Source organism: Etheostoma cragini, chromosome 2 (genome assembly GCF_013103735.1).
Source record: "Etheostoma cragini isolate CJK2018 chromosome 2, CSU_Ecrag_1.0, whole genome shotgun sequence".
NCBI classification, from domain to species: domain Eukaryota; kingdom Metazoa; phylum Chordata; class Actinopteri; order Perciformes; family Percidae; genus Etheostoma; species Etheostoma cragini.
The window spans coordinates 19,851,117-19,874,859 of record NC_048408.1 but is presented as its reverse complement, the minus strand read 5'-3'; the positions used below and the strand labels follow the sequence as shown (position 1 = coordinate 19,874,859).

Genomic DNA, 23,743 nt, shown 5'->3' with positions numbered 1-23,743 from the left:
CACATGACATGACTCATCTCCGCCTCTCCGCCCCACTGCGCCTGCGTCAGGAGGAGGCCTGTCAGGAGCAAGGTCCGTCCATCAGTCAGGTTGAGGTTGCAGGAGGTTACATAACAGTTGTCCACTTTTTTCCTTTTACTGTTAGTGCTGTTTTCAGTCGGACATAGAACCATGAATCCTGATATTCTCAAAGAGCGGCAAAACGCAACTTTTGACGTCGAGAAACTAACCTACATTTTGGACGGGGGCCTTGAGAAGACCAAAAGAAGACGAGAAATTGGTGAGTTTGAAATTTACTTCTTTCTCCGAAAACGTTAAGAGTTATTGGGCTCGTTAAAGCCGACACCTAGCGTTAACTCTATCAGACAATGATACAAATGATATTTGCTGAAGACAAGTATTGTGGAGAAGAAGGAGCTAACGTTGATGCTTTCATCGGCTGTGTGCTAACTAGAGTTGCTATAGCTATAGCGGCTTTCCTGCCTTTCGGACGCTGTCCTTAATCGAACTAAACTTTTACGTAATTTTGAAACATATCTTGCGCTAAAATGTATTTATTCCAAAATTAAGTGTCTTAGGGAGATATGTTATGTTCCAAAGAAAAATTCGGCGTTCATGTCATTTGGCATGAAATCCTACAATAGTTGATCAGTTGTTTAGTGTTCAGTGATGTAACGTGTACCAGTGGTTGTGTTTCAACACCTGTTCAATTGAACTTAACGCTAGGCCATGCTACTTTAGTCAAATCCTCTTCAGACAAACATAGCGTGGCTGTAGGTAGCACAGAACAACATACTGTATGTTTGATTCAGTGTGAATTAAATGCGATTGCGTCTGTTGTCTTGGGTCAGGTCAAGTTAAATTAAAGACCATATTCATTTTTCATATTCATTTACTTAAGTGTGTCAGTTTGTATACACATTTTAAAATGTTATATAAGAAGAATTTAATTGTCCATGTCTGTATACATTCTTAAATCCAGATTCATGTATTTGAAAATGTTGTTAAACCTAAAGGTGCAGATACTCGTACTAAAACCTACTAGTGTCTGAAATAATGATCATTTGCATTATTGAGTGTTTTCTTAAGTAAGTTAATCTTTTTTGTCTGTTAAATTTCTAACAATTGTGAAAAATGTCCATCATGGTTTCTTAATCTTAGATGACACCCTACACTGACCTACACTCCAAATGCCAAGGATGTTTAGTTTATAATTTTAGAAGACAGAGAAAACATACTAATAATCACATTGTTGTAGCTGTTGAGTTTAGAAATATATATATATATTTTTTAATTACTCATAAATGATAAATAATAATAGTTTCTGAATAGTTTTCTGTCCATTGAACGCTCCACTGAAAAAGGGATTGATGTACAGTGGATTACAGTATGCCAATCAGGGTAGCAAAGGATACAGTAGTTATGTCCTCCAAATTCTGACAAAAAACTATCTTTCTCAACACATGCCTTGCATAAATGATGTTTGGTCTAAAAATTGGTTAGCAATAATAGGAGGGAGCTAGGGTAATTGAACTATAAACCACTGTGTGTACAAAGTGATGGCCATTTTTTAAAATTTTATTTATCTAACAACCTACTGTATGTGATTGCTTTCTTACTTAATTCATATGTTCAAATCTATATGCACACTGTTACATTTTAGCACACATTTTCAGACCTGTGTACACATTTACATATTTGAATCAACTTTTGGAAATGTCCACCTAAACTTCGATGTATGTATTGTGTAGACTAAAAGATACATTTTTGATTTAATTTCCACCATCCACTGTAGAGTCCATGGTTTTCAGTGACCCAGACTTTAAGGAGGAGGACCCAAACTTCCTTTCCCGCAGTGAGCGCTATGACCAGGCTGTAAGAAAAAGCGCCCAAATGATCCTGAAGCTCAGAGAGTATGGCATTGCAGACCCAGAGGAGATCTACTGCTATAAGACGTATGTGGTAAATCAGTCGATGTGTGAGGCCAACAGGTTACATACTGTAGATCCAGATGGGTCTCTGTGTGATTGCAAGGCCGAGGGAGAGCAGCCTGCACATGGTCAAATCAGCTGTTAGGAGAGGTAAACACAAAAAGCCTACTTAAAAAAAGGGGATTATGTCCCTCTTTACATTATTACCCCTAAAATCATGTTCAGCAAGAAATGTAAGGCATTTAACCGATCAAAAATGGAATTATTAGTTTTTCCTCACTCAGATTGACGCACTTTAGTGTTGTCCTAAATTGTTAAATAAACATGGAGGTAACAGTGGGGAAGGGACTCAGGCACACAAGGAGTGTAAGCAGAGTCAGAAACAACATGTATGTGAACTGATGGTAATTTACAATTTAAATTAAGTAGAAGGAAGTGGTGAACACTGAGATACTGTTTTTCACAAGCTAATGTTTACAAATGTACATGAATATACTTGCATACTTAATGAAAAATAAAGCCAACTATTATGATCTCTGTCAGTATCAAGGGTTTGCAATTACACATGATGTAAGTGGTTGACATGTTACACATTACACAATGGCTAATGCTTATGTTAATGTTACCACACCCTGACTGTACTTTATGGCAGTAATCAAATAATATACGTGGATTGTTCGTTAACTGACTTGCAATATACAAAACGCCATGTTTGTTTTCTAAGGATATCTGTTTCAGAAAAGAGAATGGTTAAGAAACTTCCTGGTGATAGTACAAAATTCAAAGAATCACCTACAGTTTCTGCGAAAATGTGTAATACAGATTGTAGCTTGACCCTCAATCTGTAGCTGCGTGTGATCGCAAGGCAAATAAATTCAGTCGGAGCAAAGTTCAGATCAAGGGACTCTGTCAGAGGGTATGCAAGTTACCAGCTTTCAACAACTGTACTGTGTATTGCAGTGTGATTGCCCTTCTGTTTTATAATGCTTTTTTAGAGATACTGCTCACATTTTTAGTGGGCTGTGTTCCTGCATTCCCAAGCTTTCTGTCAGCCTATTTGATGTCTATTCAGTGAGTTGTCATTTCAATTGTGGCTGCTTGTAAAATAGGTTGATGTGGATCACATTAATACTCTACTTTGCTTTCCCTCTGCATTTTTATCTGTCTTCTTATTTTTCTTCTTGTTACTTGTTCAAACACTAAATTTGACTGAATAGCTTTTTAGACAACAAAGTAGCATGTGTGTGAGAAACTTGAACCTCAACCATAAAAATCACAGTGCTGCCATGACATAATAAGACAGAAAAGAACCTCAGTTAAATAACATTTGAGTAACATCAAGTCTAAACTTAAGTTTGTGTGTCCTATACCTTCCTTTCACCCAGTATGGTTAATGGCAACCACCATGAGGCCATGGGGCTACACTTTGTCATGTTCCTCCCAACCCTGTACAGCCAATGTGACCCTGAGCAGTCCAAGAAATGGTTACCTCTGGCAGAGTCTTTCCAGGCCGTGGGCACATATGCCCAAACTGAGATGGGTCACGGTCAGTCCTGGACTTAGCCCTTAACTTATTTACTTGCTTTTTGATAAAGGCCCTTAGACACAACGTAATTGTGCTGTTATAAAGCATCACAAATTGGCATTTGTGTTTTTGAATGTTTAGCCAAAATTATATTTGGGGCAAGAAAAGTTGCCCGTTGGAGAACTTTTCTTCTTGTATGTGTTTGACAGATTCAAATCATGTAGAATATTCAAAAGTAATTGCACGAGTGTCCTGAAAATTGTGTTCATACGTAACAATTTGATGGTGATTTGTGGCTAGTTACATGTAACTGGATTACTAACATTGCTGCACTATGGTTGTCCCTAACACCTTCAGCGTTAGTAGTAGTTTAGATAAAAAATATAGTTTTTATAGTTTTGTTCAGTCTTTTCCAAAACATATTCCCATCTACATTAGGTAGGTAGTTCTACTTCTTTCCTACTGACAACTCTCTCACTCCATCTTTTTTAACGATATTGCACTAATGGTGAAGCTTGTGTGCATTTTGACTGCTGTCTTGAGTACTTTCCATCTTTTTGCAAATTGTATACGCTCTTTTAAATCAATCAGTAGGATTATTAGTCCTAATAATCTGTTCTGTCTTTGATTTGGCTGTTGGCATCTTAAGTGGCCAGAAAGGATGAAGAGGGTGTTATGTTGTGTGATTAGTAGTTAGTATAGACTGAAAATGGAAACTAGTGAGAACAATTTTTGTCCGTTTCATGACATCAAAAGCAAGAACTGCATTATGTCTTGCAATAATATGTGGCCTTGGATCCCATAATGAGTTCTTGTTTCTGAATGTCTCTTTGTAATCTGAGAGAAAGTAGGCCAAGCTAGCTATTGTCTATTGCCTTGCTGTGACAAAGTCAATTGGGTGTGAATTAACATTTTCAATGAACATTTTGTTCACCCGTGTTTTGACAGGATGGGGGGGGATTCTCTAGGCGGACAAAGCAGAGAAAGGGGAGGTAACCTTGCTCCTTTTGACATAATAAGAAGCTTATGAAATCATAAACCTGTATTTGTACCAGTGTTTCCGCTGGTAACTCTGCTATCGCGGCCGCCAAGGTGAAAAACACAGAAGAAGTTACTGAATGCAACTAACTTCAACTTGTAGAGTAATAGTGTTTGAGACAGAGCTGTTGGACCTAGGTGAGAGATGTGACCTATGGCCAGAATATCATAGCTAGTTCATAAAAATGCAACGCAGTGACGATATAGACATTTAATATGTACACAACTTGTGTAACTCTGCTGACCCGCCATTCAACCCGTGCTGGACCCATTCATAATGAGTCAGCCGTCTCTCTGTGAGTACGCCCATCGCACTCCCCCTCTCTCCCTAGCTCTTTAATCAGTTAATGTTGAAAACAAGTGAAGGAGCTTTCTTAGAGAATTAAAAAAAAAATATATATATATATATCCTAAGCTATTTATTTCAGATCATTTTCACTAACATATTTTGCAGCTTTATATATACATACAACTTCAACATAAGAGGAATGTAGTACAATATGTGAAAGCAGTTATAAATAGCCTATGTGACAATAAAATTTGTTTTGGTAAAAATCAACAAATCGTGATAATTAATTGTGATCAAAATATTGATCAAAATAATCGTGATTATCATTTTGGCCATAATCGTGAAGCCCTATGCTGTACATTACTGAGGTATTCAAACTCACATGTTGCAGGGAAACTTTATTGATGCAGCTACTAAAGACAGATTTAAATGAGTGGAGCCAAATCATGGCCATATGATCAAATCAATATGCACAATTTGGTCACACGCTGTTTTAATTCGTCTTTGTCACTTCTGCCTTTAATGCTTTTTTGCACAACCTTTCTCTTCATTTCCCCCGCTTCTTCCTTTTTCGAACCATATCAACTCTTACCCATAATTCCTCCTGTTCAATACTTTTTCCAACGTTCTCTCCACATTCAAATGCTTCCATTGAAAAATTCCTTATGCATTTCCCTTCTCGGCCTTTCCCCATTTCCACCTACTCTTCTTTTCCGTTTGCCACTGTCCTGTGTGGCCTAGCTGTGTGAACCCAGACAGGCCAGGGCCGTTGGATCTCCATCTGGCGATGTTCATGCCCACACTGCTCAACCAGGCCACCCAAGAGCAAATGGACCGTTTCTTCATGCCCACCTGGAACCTAGAGATCATCGGCACCTACGCTCAGACTGAGATGGGCCACGGTAAAATGAACAGGGCAGTCCAAAAAATCAGGCTTTTTTAGGCCTGTCAATAAACATTCTGGTGATACTTCTCGTGCTTTAGTTTAAACTAATGTTTACCTAATTGGCACTAACATCCATTTGTCCTTAAAATCCGTTAATGGTTTTCTGAGGAAGTTTTTGTCCGAGTTGCAAATGCTTTAAGCATTCTGTCATAGGCAGACAAATCACACGTTTGACTTAATTTTTTAAACTGCTGAACTCAAGTTAACGTGATGATGAACGCACCTAAAATATCCAGGGTAATTGTCTAGTGTGTAAACACCACTTCTTTAAAGACAGTAGGTCAAATATTTGATATGGTTAAACATAGTTACAACCCATCTGAACACTTGTGTCAGTTGACCCACCAGACAAGCATAAAGTTATCAAAAGTTTTGCCTGTTTATTTGTTTTTGATATAACCGTTTCCTTTACTAACAATATTAGATAGTTCATATACATGTTTGGTTTAGCATGTTTAAGGATCTGTCTTTGGTTGTAGACCAGTATAGCAACACACTTTACGGTTTGTTTTGTTTGTGCTAGATGCAAATTCAGAGGCCATCAAGCAAATGGCATTACATAGTATGGCATGAATTGAATTATGCTGAAACATGATTGTAACATATGTTTTTTTAGATCTGTCAAACACCTACAAAGTGCACTGATTTGCTCCTTTTATGTTGGCTTCATTCAGTTCAGCTACCTAGTAATGCATATTTCAAATTGTCAAGGGCTAAATGTTGATTCATTGATTAATCTTCCATTTGTTCATGTCAAATTAATTCATTTTTGATTTTCAACTGTGTACGCTTTATGTTTCTGTTCTGTGTGTGTGTGTGTGTGTGTGTGTGTGGTGGGCTTCGATACGTTGTCTCTCTCTGTAGGCACACACCTCAGGGGGCTGGAGACTACTGCTACATATGATCCGGCCACCCAGGAGTTTGTCTTGAACAGTCCCACAATCAGCTCCATCAAATGGTGGCCTGGAGGGCGTAAGTACATTCACACTGTCTAGTCTCTGCACAACTGGACCAAGAGTTATAGAGCCTGGAAATGGCAAAGTACATGGAATGTGTTTCGTTATTTGATTTTCTTTCAGGCTAAGAAAACCTTGTTGACATTCAGAACAAATTAGTTTAACCTTCTTACTCTCTCTTTTTCTAGTTGGAAAGACCTCAAACCATGCCATAGTTCTAGCCCAGCTTTATACTCAGGGAAATTGCAACGGTCTGCATGCTTTCATCGTACCTATCCGCGACATGAGCACACACGTACCCTTGCCAGGTAACCACTCTCTGTGAGGTCTCTCTGGATGTGGTGTTTGTTGTAATCAAGTGTTCATTTACCTTCCTGTTTCTGCTTCCCTTTCTTCGGGATCTGTCATTTTTCCTCTGTCTCTTTTAGGTATTGTGGTTGGAGATATCGGCCCCAAGTTTGGCTTCAATGAAGTTGACAATGGCTTCCTAAAACTAGAGAACGTACGAATCCCACGGGAGAACATGATGATGAAATTTGCCAAGGTGATGTGACATTCATTTAGTTGCTAGTTTTCCTTTTGTTAAATTGGTTTAGGTTCATTACGAGATTTGTTCTTTTTTTGTGAAAGGATTGCTGTCAGTGTAATTTAAACTGTGCCCAAAGGGTTATTGGTGGTTTCTACCACTGCCTGCCTATTTGCCACTAGAGAGTGCTGTATTTTGTTCACCAAATAGGGAAGGATTCTTGCATTGCATGCACACTCGGACTCGAGTTGCACTTAAAGGAGAATTCCGGTCGATTTCAACACGTGGCTCTGTTGTTTGTAAATTTGGAGTGCTGTCAGTAGCAAGAAAAATGTAAACAATCTGTGCTGCTTACACTGAGTTATCTTCTGATTGGTAGCGACAGACACCATGGCGGAGGGAGGAAACCTGGAGGAGGATAAAAGAGTAGGGCAGAAAGAGGTCCGGCGTCAGACCCAAACCCCACACGTAATCAGGAACATCAGACGCGTTGACTATAGTGGTAGCTGCTGTGACATTCATCATAAGCTTCAGCTTTAAATACTTCATACAACAAGGTCCAAAAAAAAAAGAATCCCTGAATGCAAAATATGTGGTGTAAAGGATTCTGGCTCAACCACATCTAATTTGATCAGGCACCTGAAACTGCAAACTACAAAATACTTGTAAGCATCTCTGCCTTAAACCGAGAAGCACCTTATTTTAGCTGCATACTACTGGAAGATGAGTGGAAAACCCTGTTTCAAAAAGAAATGATTTTACATTTAAATTTACAATTTAACAGCTTCACAAACATTATTCAAAATGAGCACAAAGTTGAATCAACATTTCCCATAAGCAATCTCAACAAAAACTGAACATTAAACCTGTCATGAAGGTAGCATTTATTCTGGTGTATTGCGGTGGAAATGCAAATGAACTGTTGTAACAATGAAATGAGTATATGAACTGAGAATATTGCATTTCGAGTGGTACTTTTGCTCCTGAAGCATCTGCCTACGTGCTGTGAAGAATTACTCTGTCTCTCCACTAGGTGGAGCCAGATGGAACCTATGTGAAGCCACCAAGTGCCAAGCTGACCTACGGCACCATGGTGTTCATCCGCTCATTGATTGTAGGCGAGTCAGCTCGGGCCCTCTCCAAGTCCTGCACCATCGCCATCCGCTACAGTTCTGTTCGACATCAGTCTGAAATCCGGCCGGGGTTAGTCAATACAAATGAATGCATGAAGACATTTCATCACAGAGCTGCACAAGCATTGCACATTTGATAGAAGTGGCAAAGGAGGCTTGATTATCTAAAGCCTGATAACAGAGCCAAGAGAAGATGCAGTCTAGGTTTCTCTCAGATCCCTTAAAATAAACTATATACTGAAATATTATCGTGACAATTTTGCCCAACAGTTTAAAAAAAATAAAGTGCTTACCACAGCTTTATGGTCCATCATGCACAACCAAGTGACATGGCTCAATATCAGATTTTACTTTATACCACCAGAAGCTTGTGTAAAACAAATTCTTATCAGTAGAAAGTCTCAAATGACAAATTATGAATTTATAATTGTATTTAACTGAAAGGTAGACTTGCAACTACATTTCTTAAGCAAAAACTGGTACAAATAATTTTTAACTTAGTTCAGTTGTTCCATAAGAACATAGATGGTTCATACAGTAAACATACGGATGTATGGATGTGAAATGTTTAAAGACGTAAATTACAGAAGAGGGCTAATATGTCCAGATAGAATAAGGATATTTATAGCACTTTGATAGTTGAACTATAAAATTCAACAAAATGAAATTAGTGTCAGAGATTCAGAAATGGTGACGTAACAGGAAATGGAAAAAGTACTGGTGTCGTCATGATTTGATCTTGTACTACATCCTAATGCATCAACCTTTTAGATGAAATTAACATTGTGTTTGTGTCCCACAGAGAGCCAGAGCCTCAGATCCTCGACTACCAGACGCAGCAGTACAAGCTCTTCCCTCTACTAGCTACGGCCTATGCCTTCTCTTTTGTTGGCCAGTATATGAAGGAGACCTACCACCGCATCAGTGGAGACATCAACGACGGGGACTTCAGTGAACTGCCTGAGGTACTGACTGGACATGCACATGTAGTACGCACAATATTTGTTTTGCTGTTGTATAGTATTTGTTTTGCTGTTGTTAATTTATTAATTCCCTGTGTGGCATCCTTGAGTGCCAAGAAAGGCGTCTTTAAATAAAATGTATTATTATTATGTAGAGAGTGTGATCTAGGCTTAATGATGACTTGATTTAAAAAAAAAATAAATAGCATATAGTTGTCACCCAGTGTTTGGGCTTGACTAAATTTTCACCCTTGTTACCCTCCGATCTACAGCTCCATGCTCTGTCCGCGGGCCTGAAGGCCTTCACCACGTGGGCAACCAACTCTGGCATCGAGGTGTGCCGCATGTCATGTGGCGGCCACGGCTACTCTCGCAGCAGTGGCTTGCCTGACATTTATGTTGAGTTCACCCCTACATGCACCTACGAGGGAGAGAACACAGTCATGATGCTGCAGACTGCAAGGTGGCTCAACACACATAATCACATCACCACAAATGTGACCCCAACATCAAGACCAAGTCCTAACATGCTAGAAACACCTTTGTTTTTATTGTTATTATGTTGTTAGAGTGCTCATACACTAGGTGGGATATTATCTTTAATATATTGTTCTTTACTTTGCTTTTACTTTAAGTCGTAACACTAAAATGTATAGTAACCTCTTCCTAATGCCTAAATTGCATTGTTTATGGTACAGCAGTGCTCACACTAAAACACACACATACACATTTAGCACACACTTTAATAGAATGAGAACGAGACAGAGACAAATACAGACATAAACATATGCCCACTCAGCAGCCCTATCACAACATAAATGCAGAGGACACACCCGCACTCCTCCCACAGCAAAAACAAACACGGGTGACATTTTATATCCCTAAATGTTAGCTGTCATGTTTTTAAAGATCTAGTACTATGAAGGTCAGCTGTGCAGTTTAAAAAAAACAACAACTGTGTATTAGATGTATAGATATTTTGTCTTTTTTAGAAGGGATATTGTTTTCCTGGCAAGAATGTACGAACAGTTACTGAAATGGTCAATTACAAATGAACTCTTAACTGAACACAGAGTATACACACAAAGGCTAAAGTAGTTGCAAATGGGAATGAATGAAGAGGTGGATTTATGAAGCCAGACTTGGATTTGGTGTTAATATTTATATAAGAAAAAATCTCAAAATCCTCAACTTTTGTCTGTGCAGACATCTGGTGAAGAGCTACCGGCAGGCTAAGGCAGGACAGCAGCTGAGCGGCATTGTATCATATCTGAATGAAGCAAAGCAACATAGGGTCCAGCCACAGCCTGTCGCTGCCAGACCAGCCGTGGTGGACATAAACGACCTGGCTAGCCTGGTGGACGTCTACAAACAACGAGCTGCCATGTAAGAGACTGAGCTGAGTTTCTGAGTTTTTATTCCTGGTTTAGATATTTAATTCTTTTTACCATTTCACATGTTTTTTCAAATTTTCATTGGATCAATTTTCAATATATGCTTTAACTTCATTTTTAGAGTTACAACCCCAATTTCAATGGAATAGTATGTAAAACACAAATAAAAACAGAATATAATGCAACAAGTTACAAAAAGCTGGGACAGGGGCCGCAAAACACTGGGAAAGTTGAGGAATGCTCAAAAAGCATTCCATAGGTGAACAGGTTAATTGGAAACAGGTCAGTGTCATGATTGGGTATAACCACAACCCAGCTTCATTGGAATTGGGGTTGTAGTAATATTCGTCAATGTGGGGTTGCAGTAGCTCGGTCCGTAGGGAGTTGGGTTGGGAACCGGAGGGTCGCCGGTACATGTACCCGTACGGACCATAGCACGGAGTGTGGATCGGTAGCTGGAGAGATGCCACTTCACCTCCTAGGCAATGCACCGTACCCCCCCGACCACTCAGGGCACTGGTCCAGCTGGCAGCCCACTCACTCTGACATCTCTCCATTTGTGCATGATTAGGTCCTGAGCATGTGTGTATTTCAGGCCTGTGTGTAGTGATTACTAACAAACAGAGTGTACATTTTAATTTCCCCACAGGGATCAATAAAAGTATAAATTAAAAGTTAATTAATTAATTAAATTATATGCCCCTTCTACCAAATGAGCTGTCCGGGCGTAGATCAACCAGATAGTCTAATCAATTTTCTGCCCAAGTCTGCTGTTCTCTGTTGTTAGTCCTATTTCTGCCTTTGTCATTTTCACTGTCACTAACATAATATGCTGCCCTGATCACATCCCTGCAAACTGTCTGCCTTAGTTGCATCAAAATTCAATCTGTGTCAGCTGTGTGGTGCGGACAAAGTCAGGGGGGTTGGAGGGTGACAAACTATGGCCTGCCAATTCAGACTTTAGGTGGACGATTGCGTGTTAGTAATGATTTATTCTGTGTTCCTACTAACCCTTAAACATATTCCCTCTTTTATATACTGTAGATATGAGTTATGATGGTTCATTTGTGAAAAGACAATCTAATTCCATAAGAGGATTTCAGAAGAATTAAATTTAAAAGCGCTAAAATGTACAAGAGCCTCTGTTGTAATACATCAAAGATAAATATGTGTTGTTAAAGCTGGGGAGGGAAAACATATCTCAATGTTTTAACCAATATATAAATTACATCTTTGGTTAATGCAGATCATTTTTGTGTTTGAAGTCTGGTTGAGCTGGCAGCTAAGAGTATCCAGCAAGAGATACAGAACAGGAAGTGCCAGGAGGACGCCTGGAACAACAGTGCTATTGACCTGGTCAGAGCTTCAGATGTAAGTTCAGTTCTCTCTCGCTCTCTCGCTTTTGTTTGATACAGAGATCTGGCTTGGATTTTATAGGTAAGTGTATGTAGACATTGATGCTGAGCCAAAGCCAAATATGTCTTTCCATTGCTGCTTGAAATTGAACTCAAATCCTGCTCATGTTCATCTCATTTTTCTTTTTCTGTTTTTCTTATTTGTTGCCTTGAGTCTCTTTCATTCATTTACACAACTTACCTGTTTTTTGTCTGCAGGCTCACTGTCACTATGTTGTGGTGAAGCTCTTTACTGACAAACTGGGGGAGATTGGTGACATAGCAATACACTCAGTGCTGTCGACCCTGGCTTTGCTGTACGCCCTGCACGGCATTGCAACCAACTCTGGAGACTTTCTACAGGTCAGAGAAATCCCAAAATGGAGACACAATATGGTTTGCAAGTGTTACGGAATGATTGTTTTATCAGATAAACTTTGAATTGAAAAAATAAAATATAAGACTTAATTCTTTGCTTGACATCAAAACCCACTGTCTCTACTGCCTGTTCTTCATTATAAGGGCAGCTGAATGCACGTTTTCATCCACATCTCTGTCTGTTTTGATTTCAGGCAGGACTGCTGAATGTCCCCCAAGTGCACCAGGTTTCTGTTCGTATCAAGGAGCTGCTGTCTCAGCTGAGGCCCAATGCTGTGGCACTGGTAGATGCCTTTGACCACCACGACAAGAAGCTAAATTCAGTCCTGGGACGATATGATGGAAATGTCTATGAGCACATGTTCGAATGGGCTCGCCGCTCACCCCTAAACTCCACAGAGGTAGGTCAGGGTCACGGGTTTAAAAATAATAGTGTCACGCACAGGTGGTACTGATCAAATGTTTAGCCATTTGGACTAGGCAAGAGAAGCAGTTTAATATGGCGTTTTAAAAGTAATGTGAAAAAAATGAATCTTTACAATTACTTTAACTTAATGTGTTTAGTGAATAAACACTGGCTAACAGTAAAAGTCAATTTCCCCTGACTTTAATGCTTTATGTTGTTTTATGAAATGCATAACATACTGCATTAAGTCACATTAAGTTGTTCAGTTACATAGGTTCCAGAAATGAAAGCGGAAGTGCGCTATTGCATGTGTGCACTTTATGGGTGACCACAATCATTTGGCATTAGAGGTAGAACACAGTGTGTGAGATTACATAAACATGTCTTTCCCCCCTTGACTGTTATTTCAGCTTAACAAATGCTCGATATTCCTTCTTCTTCCCCAGGTCCATGAATCCTTCCACAAGTACCTGAAACCCCTGCGGTCCAAACTGTGAGCTGACCCCCTTGCACCTTAAATCCTGGTTGCAACCCTTCAAATCTCCGTATACGTAACCACATTAACCCCAATCAATATCAACACCAGGATGGCCATTACTTTCCATCAGCTGGTATTTACCAGTCTGAAGGAATTTAGCCTTCCCTACTTTACTCTCTATGTGTGGTCATGTTAAACACCATCAGCCACTCTAAAGGCCTTGTTGTATTGTCACATTTTGGGTCTGTCTACATTTTTCCTCTTTAATGATGGGGAATGATGATGTAAAATTGGTGACCTATAAATGGGGAGGACAACCTGAAACAATCGCAAGAAAATGCATTTATGAGGAGATTAGAAGCAATACCAGAAATTAGAATTCTATCTAAAAATCTCTAATGAAATAATTATTTTGAAAAATAGCTTTGAGAATACTGAAAACAATCAATTACTTGCCGTTTAAGAAGACATGGTTTTCTGTAGAGAAATTCCATTGTGAAGTTTTTAAAATTTCAGTTTCCCCCATCTTTTCTTCACTTTCTACTGCGTGCCTGATGGCTCCTCTGCATGAGCCAGCCAAGATAGGAATGCCATCTCTCTTTTTTCTAACAAGAACAGAATGTGATTATGAACGTTACATAATGTCAGATTTTTATGTTAGGAACAAACCAACAGCAAAATCAGTTTTGGTTGTTTCCCTTGACGACGAGGACCAATGGTTTTTTGAAAAGACCCTGTGCTGTTTGTTGTTATTAAAGAGGCATTTATTTATCCATGACCTTTATCAATACTGTAGACATCAAGAAGGAATTGCACAAGCCTGGGACACCCCTTACCCCTCCATACCTCTGAATGATTGTGTAATATGACTTACTTAAACGCCAGTCAAAATGTTTGAATTAGATAATTAGAGCGAATTAGAGCAAATGTCCAATGGAAACCTCAAGTAAAGATAATATAAAAATATTCCCCTGTAAAATACTGCAACAAAAACCATTTTGAAACGGTCGGAAGATAATCACTATGCCTTTAAAAGCCGATGTCCTGCATTGTACCAAACTGTTCCTCGCTGCCTTAAGTTGATACTTCACCAAAAGTGCATGTTTTTAGAAGAAAAAAAAACTGTGCTGATGGCAGCTTGAATTCGTGTCAGGCACGATGGTCTCCAATGCTAACAAGTTTTTACAACACTAAAAAATCCTTAAAATTTCCCAGTTGCTGAATTTCAAGGCAAAACTGCCTTAACTGTCAGCCCCACCACTGGTTGCATTTCTTCTTGTATATTGAATCACATTGTTATACTTTAATGATCCACTTCACAGATACTAGTGTGTAGGGTATATACCGGTACTACTTCTTTGATAGAAGCTGAGCACGATAGAGAGTAGAGAGGTCCATCAAGAGACAAAATATATGAGAAAGTGGAAGGATTTACAAAGACTTACTGGAGATGAAATGAACATCTTTGGGGTGATTTGTACTAAATTTCTCAGTTTATGAACGGTCTGTGTGTTCAACCATTTGAACAAATAATGACTATCTTGTCTACATGCTTCTGAATGTATTTGTTGGACAGAACGGTTTCTGCAGATAGTGGTAAAATGTCAAATGGGTAATAAGCACCTGTGACGACAGGAAGTGGGAATTTCTGCCAATTTAGTGTTTAATGAGAACACGTATGCACTGTATATGTGAATTAGTATTCTCCCTCCCTGCTGTGAGGTTGATATATTATAATGAATGGTAAAAAAACCTAGCCAACATCTACATGGATTATTTTATTATTTTTTGTTTTGTTTTTAATCAAGCACATTTTAAACTACAAACTTAAAAAAATTCTATTAATATGCTGCAGCGGTCAAATCCTGCTGACTGAATTGTTCTGATTCATATATGATGAACTTTGTGCAAACTGGATCGTTTTTGATTAATGATTCTATATCTGTTATTAAAGTGTCAGAAACGGTTTGGAAAAACCTATAATAACCGGATTTAGCAAACAGAAATGTATCATATTTCAGAGACTTGTTTGATTTTTATTTCTAGCTTTATCTCAACTCATCTGCAGTAGTTTATTTTTCGCATTCAGCAACCTAATCCGAATGGCAGATGACGGTGAATAAAAGTAGCAATAGATCAACACACAAAAATATTAGGGGTGGAAATCACCAGACGCCTCCCGATATATCATCACGATACTTTTGCCACGATACGATGTTAAACATAATGCAATATTCTGCGATATTTAGCAATTTATAACCTTTTTTCATTGTAATTTTTCCCAATTTCAAACATTTTGTCAACATCTGTTTTATCTAAAAAGATACATTTCTCTGTTTGTTCGTCTCACTTCAATTGTTGCTTTTTTTTTGATTTGTTAAATAATTATGTGCCTGAGGAAGTTTTCTTTTGTTAATGTAAGTAATTGGTGATTGTGCTTACAAGGCTTATAGTATTTCATTTCTGTATATGTATGACTTTTATTCCCTTAATTTCTGTTGCACGGGAACAATTATCATATAATAACTAAGCTCTTTGTTGAGCATATTTGTGTGATGTTTATTGTGTAATAATAAATAGAAACAACATGGTTTTAATGGCTGGTAATTAATTTGACCTGTAAGTTATGTTGATAAAAAAAAAAAACTAAATCATGTGTATTGTGTGTATCTGTCTTGATCAGTAAATCAGCTTGAACTGTATTACATCAACTTTGGAAAACACTGTTTTTAAGGCCCACTATTGATAACATACATTACCACTTTCATGTGAAATGTACTGGAAGAACTTAACATGCTAATGTAAATCAAAAACTTAGCACCATAGTATACTTGAAAGCCGCTTGAATTAAGTTGATCACCTTTCAGTGTAGATGACACTAGGATCCTGCTACAGAAGGAAATAAGTAAAAGAATAAAGCATAGAACAATGTAAATAATTGCAAGTGTCAGTGGTATAGCAGACATAGATCAATCACGATTAGTGCTTTTCAGGCGTGGACATAGTTGTACGAGTCTGGAAATGATTTCTAATGTCTAAGAAAATAACTGATGATGTCTGAAAGTATCTTGGACTGGGCTGGAGACTTTTACAGAGAGCCAGAAAGTTATCAACTAGGGGTTTGGCACTGTCAATATGGATTAATGAAACTGTGGGATCCATCATTTTTTGGGCATGACTCATACTAAGGTCAGGAGATATCTTCATCTGTTGCGTCAATTTTGACCATGCTTTGTTTTCCAACTTTGTGGAAGGATACTACTAAATTGCAAGTGTACCCCTTTAAGTTCAATAAATAAATCAGATTTTTTTTCCCCCTAACACTCAAGTTGTGCCATGTCAACCAAGTGCTATAAGTAACCCTGCTGTGTATAAAAGGTAATTTCTTCCTAGAGAATTGATTAAAGTTGCATAGTATTAAATACAAATACAGTATGGAATGGGCATTAGCTGTTAACACTTTTAGATTTAAACCACTAATGTATCAACTGCATGATCATTATTGAGAAGTATGGTGTGCAGGAGTTAATCACTATCTATTACTGTAGACCAGGGTTCTTCAACTTTTTTTAACCCAATGACCCCTTTGATGAAATATATATACAGAGTAGGGACCCACTACTACTTTACATATATACAAATGTTTTTTACCGATATGCTGGATTCATAGTATTGTACTTGTTAGATATTTTAATTTTTGAACAAAAAAACTTTCATAAACTTATTTTTTAACCTAATTTGACGGCTCCCCTGCACTAACTCTTAGGACCCCTAGGGGTCACGCGGACCCCCTGTTGAAAATCTCTGCTGTAGCCTCTTGCTCCGTAATGTCCACAAGCGGCCCGCTGGCTGGGCCATCTTTGGAGGGTTGGACCCAATGGTTGGACCTGGCCTTGCTCGTCAACTCTGTGCATACAATAAGTTGTAACTCCGCCCCCTGCTCCTTCGTGGAACTGCAGTTGTTGGAAGAGAGAAATAGGGAAGTAGCTAGTGACACACTGGCGGACAGTAGTTTGCAGTATTGTTTTTTCTCGGACAAACCCTCTGCTAATGAACAATATCCTGTTGTTTCGTCTTGGAGGTGAGTGGAAAGACAACTTTTCTATTGTTTTTGGAACGTTAAAGCCGTTAAAAGTTAACGTTAACTTAAAGTGTTTGAGTCAACGGTCATTGAGTTTTTAAAATGCAAACATATTAAATATCTCAAAAGGGCGGTGCATAAGTACTCGGATACATTTTAAAGAAACTTTCAACATAAGGTGGGATTAAGAACCGCTATTTTAAAGGACAAAAAAAACGTTAGCTTAGACGAGCCGCTGAACGCGTGCCTCGACAACCTCTTTGTTGCTCTAACGTTACCCGCCGGGACAAATATCATTCCTCAAATATCATGTTATCCCTTTGAAGTTAATAAGAGATAGTCGCCATGTGCCGACAATTCATCTGTCGTTACACCCCTCCCATTTATTTGTCAAAGAATGCAGGAGGGTGTGTTTAACGTCGAATGACCGCGTCTGAAACTCATTTTCATCTGATTTTTGACGAAAACAAACCGCTAACGCTATTTGTCAAGTTACCTAGCTAGCTTATAGATAGGAGAATTTTTCAATTCTGGTATAGGTAAAGCAATATTTAGTTACACAGTGGTGATGACTAAACTAACGCTATAGCTTAGACAGTCCAGTCAGTCATTAAATTGACTGCTGTTTTGTTCATATAGTGTCACAGTTCTCACAGTTGCCTCTCCACCTCCTACAAAGAGTTACACAATTTGGTACAGGTTTTTTCTACTAGCAATTCTTAGAATGGTCTGTTAACATTATCAGATATTTGTCTGTCTCAGAAATGTGTGTAGGAGACCTTAACATAAACATGAAAACACCTGTTTAGCAAGCTCACTATATCATTGGAATTGTCAGTCACTAAACAGTGTTTAAACTGGGTGAAAATGTTTGTTGTTTTTGCAGGGGTGTCGAATGATGGGTAGTAGTTGGTTACGGTGTGGTACAGTAAGTTCAGATGCCAGTGCAGAGTACTATTTTCCCACTAGAATTGTTTTCAACCACCACGGACATGTAGATACTTGCTCTTCCAACATGTGATTAGTACAGAAATTACGCACAAAGTAGCTACCAAGGTGGATGATGTGGACACAATTATCATTGTAATATCTATCACAGCATTACTGTGGTGTTTATCTTATATTTACTTTTTTCATTGTTTTGTTCTACAGCAAGAGCAGTCTTTTATTCTAATTACTCTCAACACTATATGAGGTGAAGACTGAAAGTGCCAGTCACACGCTGCTATTGAATGTCTTATAAGATAACTACATCATGGGAAACATTAAGACAAAGTAAAAGGCAATGATAATGTATACAGATCAGTTTCAACAATACAGTTCCTTTTTCAAAACTGCTTCAAGTGAACAGTTAAAATGAACCCCCCCTTCATAATCTCAAGTTACTGTAAGTGCACAATTGGTGCACACGTTGGTCGTCGTGAGTCAATACTTGCTCCAAAGGTAATCACCTTCTCACTCGTTCTACCACCCACTCCCCGCTAGGGCTGGACATAAATGGAAGGAAATCATTTCCAACGTTATTTTATTGAAGAAATTGAACATTGAAGTGAACATAAAAGGTGTCAATAAAAAACAAGTAAGAAGACAATTACATTTTCAAGTGCAGTTTCCTTCTTTTATTTTATTTCAACTAACACAAAGAATCTCTGAGTGTTTGCCGCATTATGCCGCAGCAACAAGTATATTTGCGTCAGCTGATATTGTGAAGACGATTAAGAAAACTATATTGAGCAGCCTTACATCAAAGGTTTCCATTTCTTCATTGTTACCTCCCCATCAACACTGTACTACAGTTCTTTTTATCTAAGAAGAATGTGGTGCCTGAAGAATATACAGTATCTCATTTCACTGCTCCTGAAGTTTGTAGTTTGGAAAACCTTAGCTTTTTCCATTTGCATTCAGAGTCTTCCAGTCTGTCAGTGTCACAGGCAGTTACATCCTGCCATCACTTCCCTCTTTGGGCTTTCCTTCCGTGATCTTTTAAGATTTGATCATATTTCAGTAAAATGCCCAAACAGTGTGCCTTTCTTCTTTTATAATAACAACCCACTTTAGTAACAGTATGCGAGGAGTATTGAGTGACTGGCTAGGCTATTGGAATATTAGCACCATTAACCATCCAAATGCTGTTTTAATATGCAAATGAGTAGGAGATTTGCTTCACTCAGCAGCCAAAAAAAGAATTGTAATCTGCTGGGTGGCTGGTAAAAGGTAAACATTTACCAGCCATTTGGCCGGCCAAATGTTGTTCCACGGTGCATGACGCTTTATCTTGGGACACACCGGAAATGCTTTGAAACCCAAAAACTTAGAAACCTTAAAAGGATTTCTGTAGCTTTGCTGTAAAGCTCTTAGTGGCACAGAGGGTAGTTTATGTATCCACTATTTACATTTATTGTGGCATTGAGACTGCTCATTTTCCTTTTGCATTTCTTGCAAAATCCACGAGTACACAAAATGTCTGACAAAACCCTTTTAGAAGTTAGCTGTTTTGGGTAACATATTGCAACATATACACATGCACGTACTTGTTGCACCAATGATGAAGAGGAAAAACACAATAGGGTAGCAATATCTTTTTTTATATATGTACAGAATGCACACTGTATTAATACTAGATAATTAGGTCACATCTTGAGGATTGTGAGGAACTCTTGGACTGGGACCAAGGCTGTTTGCATAGTAGGTATTGCATAGCAGCGTGCTGTTATGCTGCTTAGGGCATGCAGACACATGCAGAAAATAGTTCTCTGGAATGATTAGGTTGAAGCCAAGGTCCTTTTCAAACAAGATACCGCAATAGTGAACTTTTAAATTACTGTCTTCTAAATGGAGCTATTGATTAGTTTGAGCCACCAAAGTGCTAATATCAGCCAAAGATGGATAATGGGATATGTAAAGAACCAAGGTTTTGTTTAGAGAGTCATTATCAAGAGATATTGTGTTTGGAAATTAAAAATGAGGAGGCAGTTTCGATTGTTGCTATGACTGTGTGGAAGCGCACACAGACACTACCACTGAAACTCACACACTCTCAGACTCCCACACCTTCAGTAGCATTCAACTGCTTAATCTTCTGCTGGCATAATGGCCGGCTTAGTCATGATCAGTTCACACACCGCGAGACTGCATGCAGACCAAACCAAACATGTTGTCTACCTAAAGTATAGGAAGTCTATCAAGAGGATGTCATTTCAATGCTGCCATTGAAAGGTTTTGATTGTCTTTAAAAAGGTCTTGTTAAAGCAGGGTGTTCCTCTTCATTTTTTAAGGCATTGTGCCACCAGACTGCTGGCCCTGTGCATTAAAAGCGCTTTCTCACACAGTCCTTTCTGGTCTTCCATTTACAGCTCGGTTTGTTGAGACAGGCAGGCTTTATTAAGAAAACTCACTTTGTTCAACATTGAAACAATATGGGTGTGACAAGCAGTGTTGAGCAAGTTACTCAGGAAGTGATATCTGTTACTCTTTAATTATTACTCCTTAACAAGTAACAATATTACTTAGAATCAAAAGAAATGAGTTACATTGTGGCCAGGTTGGCTCAGTTGGTAGAGTAGGCACGTGCCTCAACTCAGAGGTCCAGGGTTCAAGTCCAATCCGTGACGATTTTCTGCAGGTCTTCTCTACCCTTTCCGTCCTCTCCATTAAAGGCGGAACAGCCTGAAAATTATCTTTAAAAGAAGTAAGTTACATTAGTCTTTATAATACTATTTTACTTTCGAGGCACGCAGAACCTGCCAGCTCCTTTTTGAAACTCATTCTACCTTATTGGAACAATAATAATCTTACAGGAGGAGTCAACTATCAGTAAATCTGCAGAACTGCAAACATTCTGCATTCCGGGTGTTACTGTTTGTTAGGAAGATTATCGCACATAAATAAAAGCCTATCAAGTTTTCTGTCGTGTTTAACATAGGTTGATTTCATGAAAAAGACGCGGCGACGCAGATTCCCAGAACCATAGTAACTCGCTCTGCCTGTGTGCACAAGGCGAGAAAAGAGGTCCACTGCTCTTCTGCTAGCAGTGACATGTTGGATATCAGAGATGTTTATATAATGACAATACTTCCAGCTTTTGAAAATATTCCTCTCTCCCTCACACTTTCTTTAATTTTTTGGCTTGTAGCCAACGTGATGTGGCGTGGCGTGACATGGCCCTGAAGAAAGCCTTCTTTGTACAAAAAACACGCACTGGGTTAAGAGACGAGACTTTAACACTACTTTAAAGAACACTTCAATAAGAGCTTCGGTATCCTCCAACGTTTCCCAGTCTTGGGTACACAGGCCGTTTTTTGTTCAGCTGCAACTCCGCTATTGCTCTGCAAAAGTTTCATCTTCTATGCTAATTTTGAGGTTAAAGCCAGACTCCATACAGGCTGCTGGTCTGCAGTTGTGTACTGATATTGCGAGACTACTTTCACCTTGAGGAGAAATATCGTCATGTTTTTAATATCGCAAGATCTCGTCACATCTCTAGGAAACAGGAAAGAAAATTAGTTGCTGTTTGCATGTATTTATATTTGAATAGTTAACTGGAGAATATTTGGCTATTTGACTCTATTATGTCTTTATTTAGGATTTCAGGGGTAAGGTAGTAATGTACTTTGATAGACTAAATCCCCAATCTCTCATTCTGTAGTTAGCTTATTGTAAAGATGACGAGGCAGCAAAACATCCTTTCATTTGATAGTTACAGTTGTGCAAATCAGCATTTTGTGATTTAGGGTTGATATGGCGATTGCCGTTGGCAATCATAAATGATTGACGTTTCGACAGAGCCTTGACATCATATCCGGGAGATAATGTCAGTAAAATCAATGTCCCCTGGTGATACTAGTCTTGTGCAAATAGGACTTTTGACAAGTCTAGTTTAATCAGATGTTTTAACATCTATGCTATTTCCAATGAGAAATGGTAAACTGACTGGAAGTGCATACACAACATCTACTCATGTTACTATTCTAGATCACGCTGTTAGTGTGGTCAACTCCCACATACAAATTAGCACTTGGCGTAGTCCACACACGTACTGGCTGCGCGAGACACAGACTGTGAGGATGCGAACATTGTCTGAACATCTTTACTTGTACTCATGTTAACCCTTAATGCGGTCCTTAGTCTTAATTATGAAACGTGTTATAATTCCCACTAATATTTACTCCCAACTCCTCGTTGCACTGAGGCTTTATAATTTGAATCACACCTGTTCTGTAAGCCACTTAGTTAATCATGTGTGCAGCTATCTTGCATCTTATCCATGGATAAAAAACGCTTAATGCATTTAAAACACTTCACATGAATTAATCCAGTTAGAGGTCTATGGTGAACATGTTTAAATAGTTATAATAAACACAATGAACAGCTTACAGTTACACATGCTGTTGTATATGTCCTTGTACGGATCTACAAGGCAAGACTTTGTGAATGTTAAGAAAAGAATGGATGACACAGTTTCTAAGGGCCAGTTCCTCTTTTAGCCTCCAAGAGCGTCACTATAACTGCAAGTACATCAACGGAAACACAGCTATTTCCACTATGAATATGCAGAGCAAGATTACAGACTTGTTCATAATGCTAATCTTAAAATGACTTATTCAGTGTTGATTTGTATCAGTGTGGGGCACCTCTAGCTCACCTGTTAAAGTGTGCACCCCATGCAGGCTGAGTCCTTGGCAGCGGCCTGGGTTTGATTTAGCCGTGTGTCGTCCCCTCTACAGTGCTCTCTTCCCTTTCCTGTCACTCTCCAGCGGCTGTATAATGAATGCCCTACTTACTGATTACTGTAGTTGAAGAAAGTGTGAATAAGCATGAGCCTTAAGTTTCTGCAAAAATGGAAGGAGGTTGTGCAACTTTGTCTGGAGCCGAGGTCTCAATTATCACACATTCTCACAAATCAGAAGCACCACGATGTGACATGTTAAATGTGCAACGCCTGAGTCAAATTTATTATTGCTTTTGTAATGTTTAATTATCAAATCCCGGTCTGCAAGTGGTAACACTGGTCTTGCTCATTTTGCCTACTGCACTCATGAAGTAGATTTGAACATTTATGGCCTATAACAAGTTGCTCTGGCAGGCCGTGGAAAAGCTTAAAATGGAAAAGTACGAAAGAAGGCATAGCTTGGCAAACACAACCGTTTAGTTGAGTGAGACTCACTCTTTTCTCCACGCAGTAAGCAGCATCAACAAGCTTGTGGAGGCGCATAGTGAAGTTTCTCAGCAATTCCCTTAGCTCAGATGTGAGAAGAATGCCAAAAATATACAGCAGGTTTAACTGTTTGGTTGCTTTTGAAGTAGGCA

At 38.8% G+C, this 23,743-nt stretch overlaps 2 protein-coding genes across 5 annotated transcripts in view; both read left to right on the top strand.

The window, feature by feature from the left end:
- The first annotated feature begins 14 nt into the window (after nt 1–14).
- acox1 (acyl-CoA oxidase 1, palmitoyl) lies at nt 15–15,097 on the top strand. Of its 2 annotated transcripts, none has more exons than XM_034899190.1 (14): nt 15–280; nt 1,796–1,955; nt 5,525–5,685; nt 6,594–6,701; nt 6,874–6,993; nt 7,114–7,229; nt 8,245–8,414; nt 9,147–9,309; nt 9,579–9,769; nt 10,513–10,692; nt 11,966–12,071; nt 12,314–12,457; nt 12,667–12,873; nt 13,325–15,097. In XM_034899190.1, the coding sequence occupies exons 1-14, from the start codon at nt 172–174 to the stop codon at nt 13,373–13,375; spliced, it is 1,986 nt and encodes a 661-aa protein (XP_034755081.1). In that variant the 5' UTR covers nt 15–171; the 3' UTR covers nt 13,376–15,097. The 2 variants fall into 2 exon arrangements, with proteins under 2 accessions (XP_034755081.1, XP_034755090.1); XM_034899199.1 differs by lacking the exon at nt 5,525–5,685 and adding an exon at nt 3,317–3,477.
- Nucleotides 15,098–17,171: 2,074 nt separating this feature from the next.
- Nucleotides 17,172–23,743, top strand: part of LOC117960881 (inactive rhomboid protein 2-like) — a 30,709-nt gene continuing 24,137 nt past the window's right edge. For all 3 annotated transcript variants that reach the window (XM_034899178.1, XM_034899170.1, XM_034899162.1), the window contains exon 1: nt 17,172–17,437. The gene's annotated coding sequence lies outside the window, so the exon portion shown is untranslated. The remainder of the gene's footprint in view (nt 17,438–23,743) is intronic.

Coding starts and splice junctions, on each gene's coding strand:
- acox1 (XM_034899190.1), top strand. CDS start 172: ATGAATCCTGATATTCTCAAAGAGCGGCAAAACGCAACTTTTGACGTC. Junction 6,702..6,873: donor CAAATGGTGGCCTGGAGGGC/GTAAGTACATTC, acceptor CTCTTTTTCTAG/TTGGAAAGACCTCAAACCAT. Junction 12,874..13,324: donor CACCCCTAAACTCCACAGAG/GTAGGTCAGGGT, acceptor CTTCTTCCCCAG/GTCCATGAATCCTTCCACAA.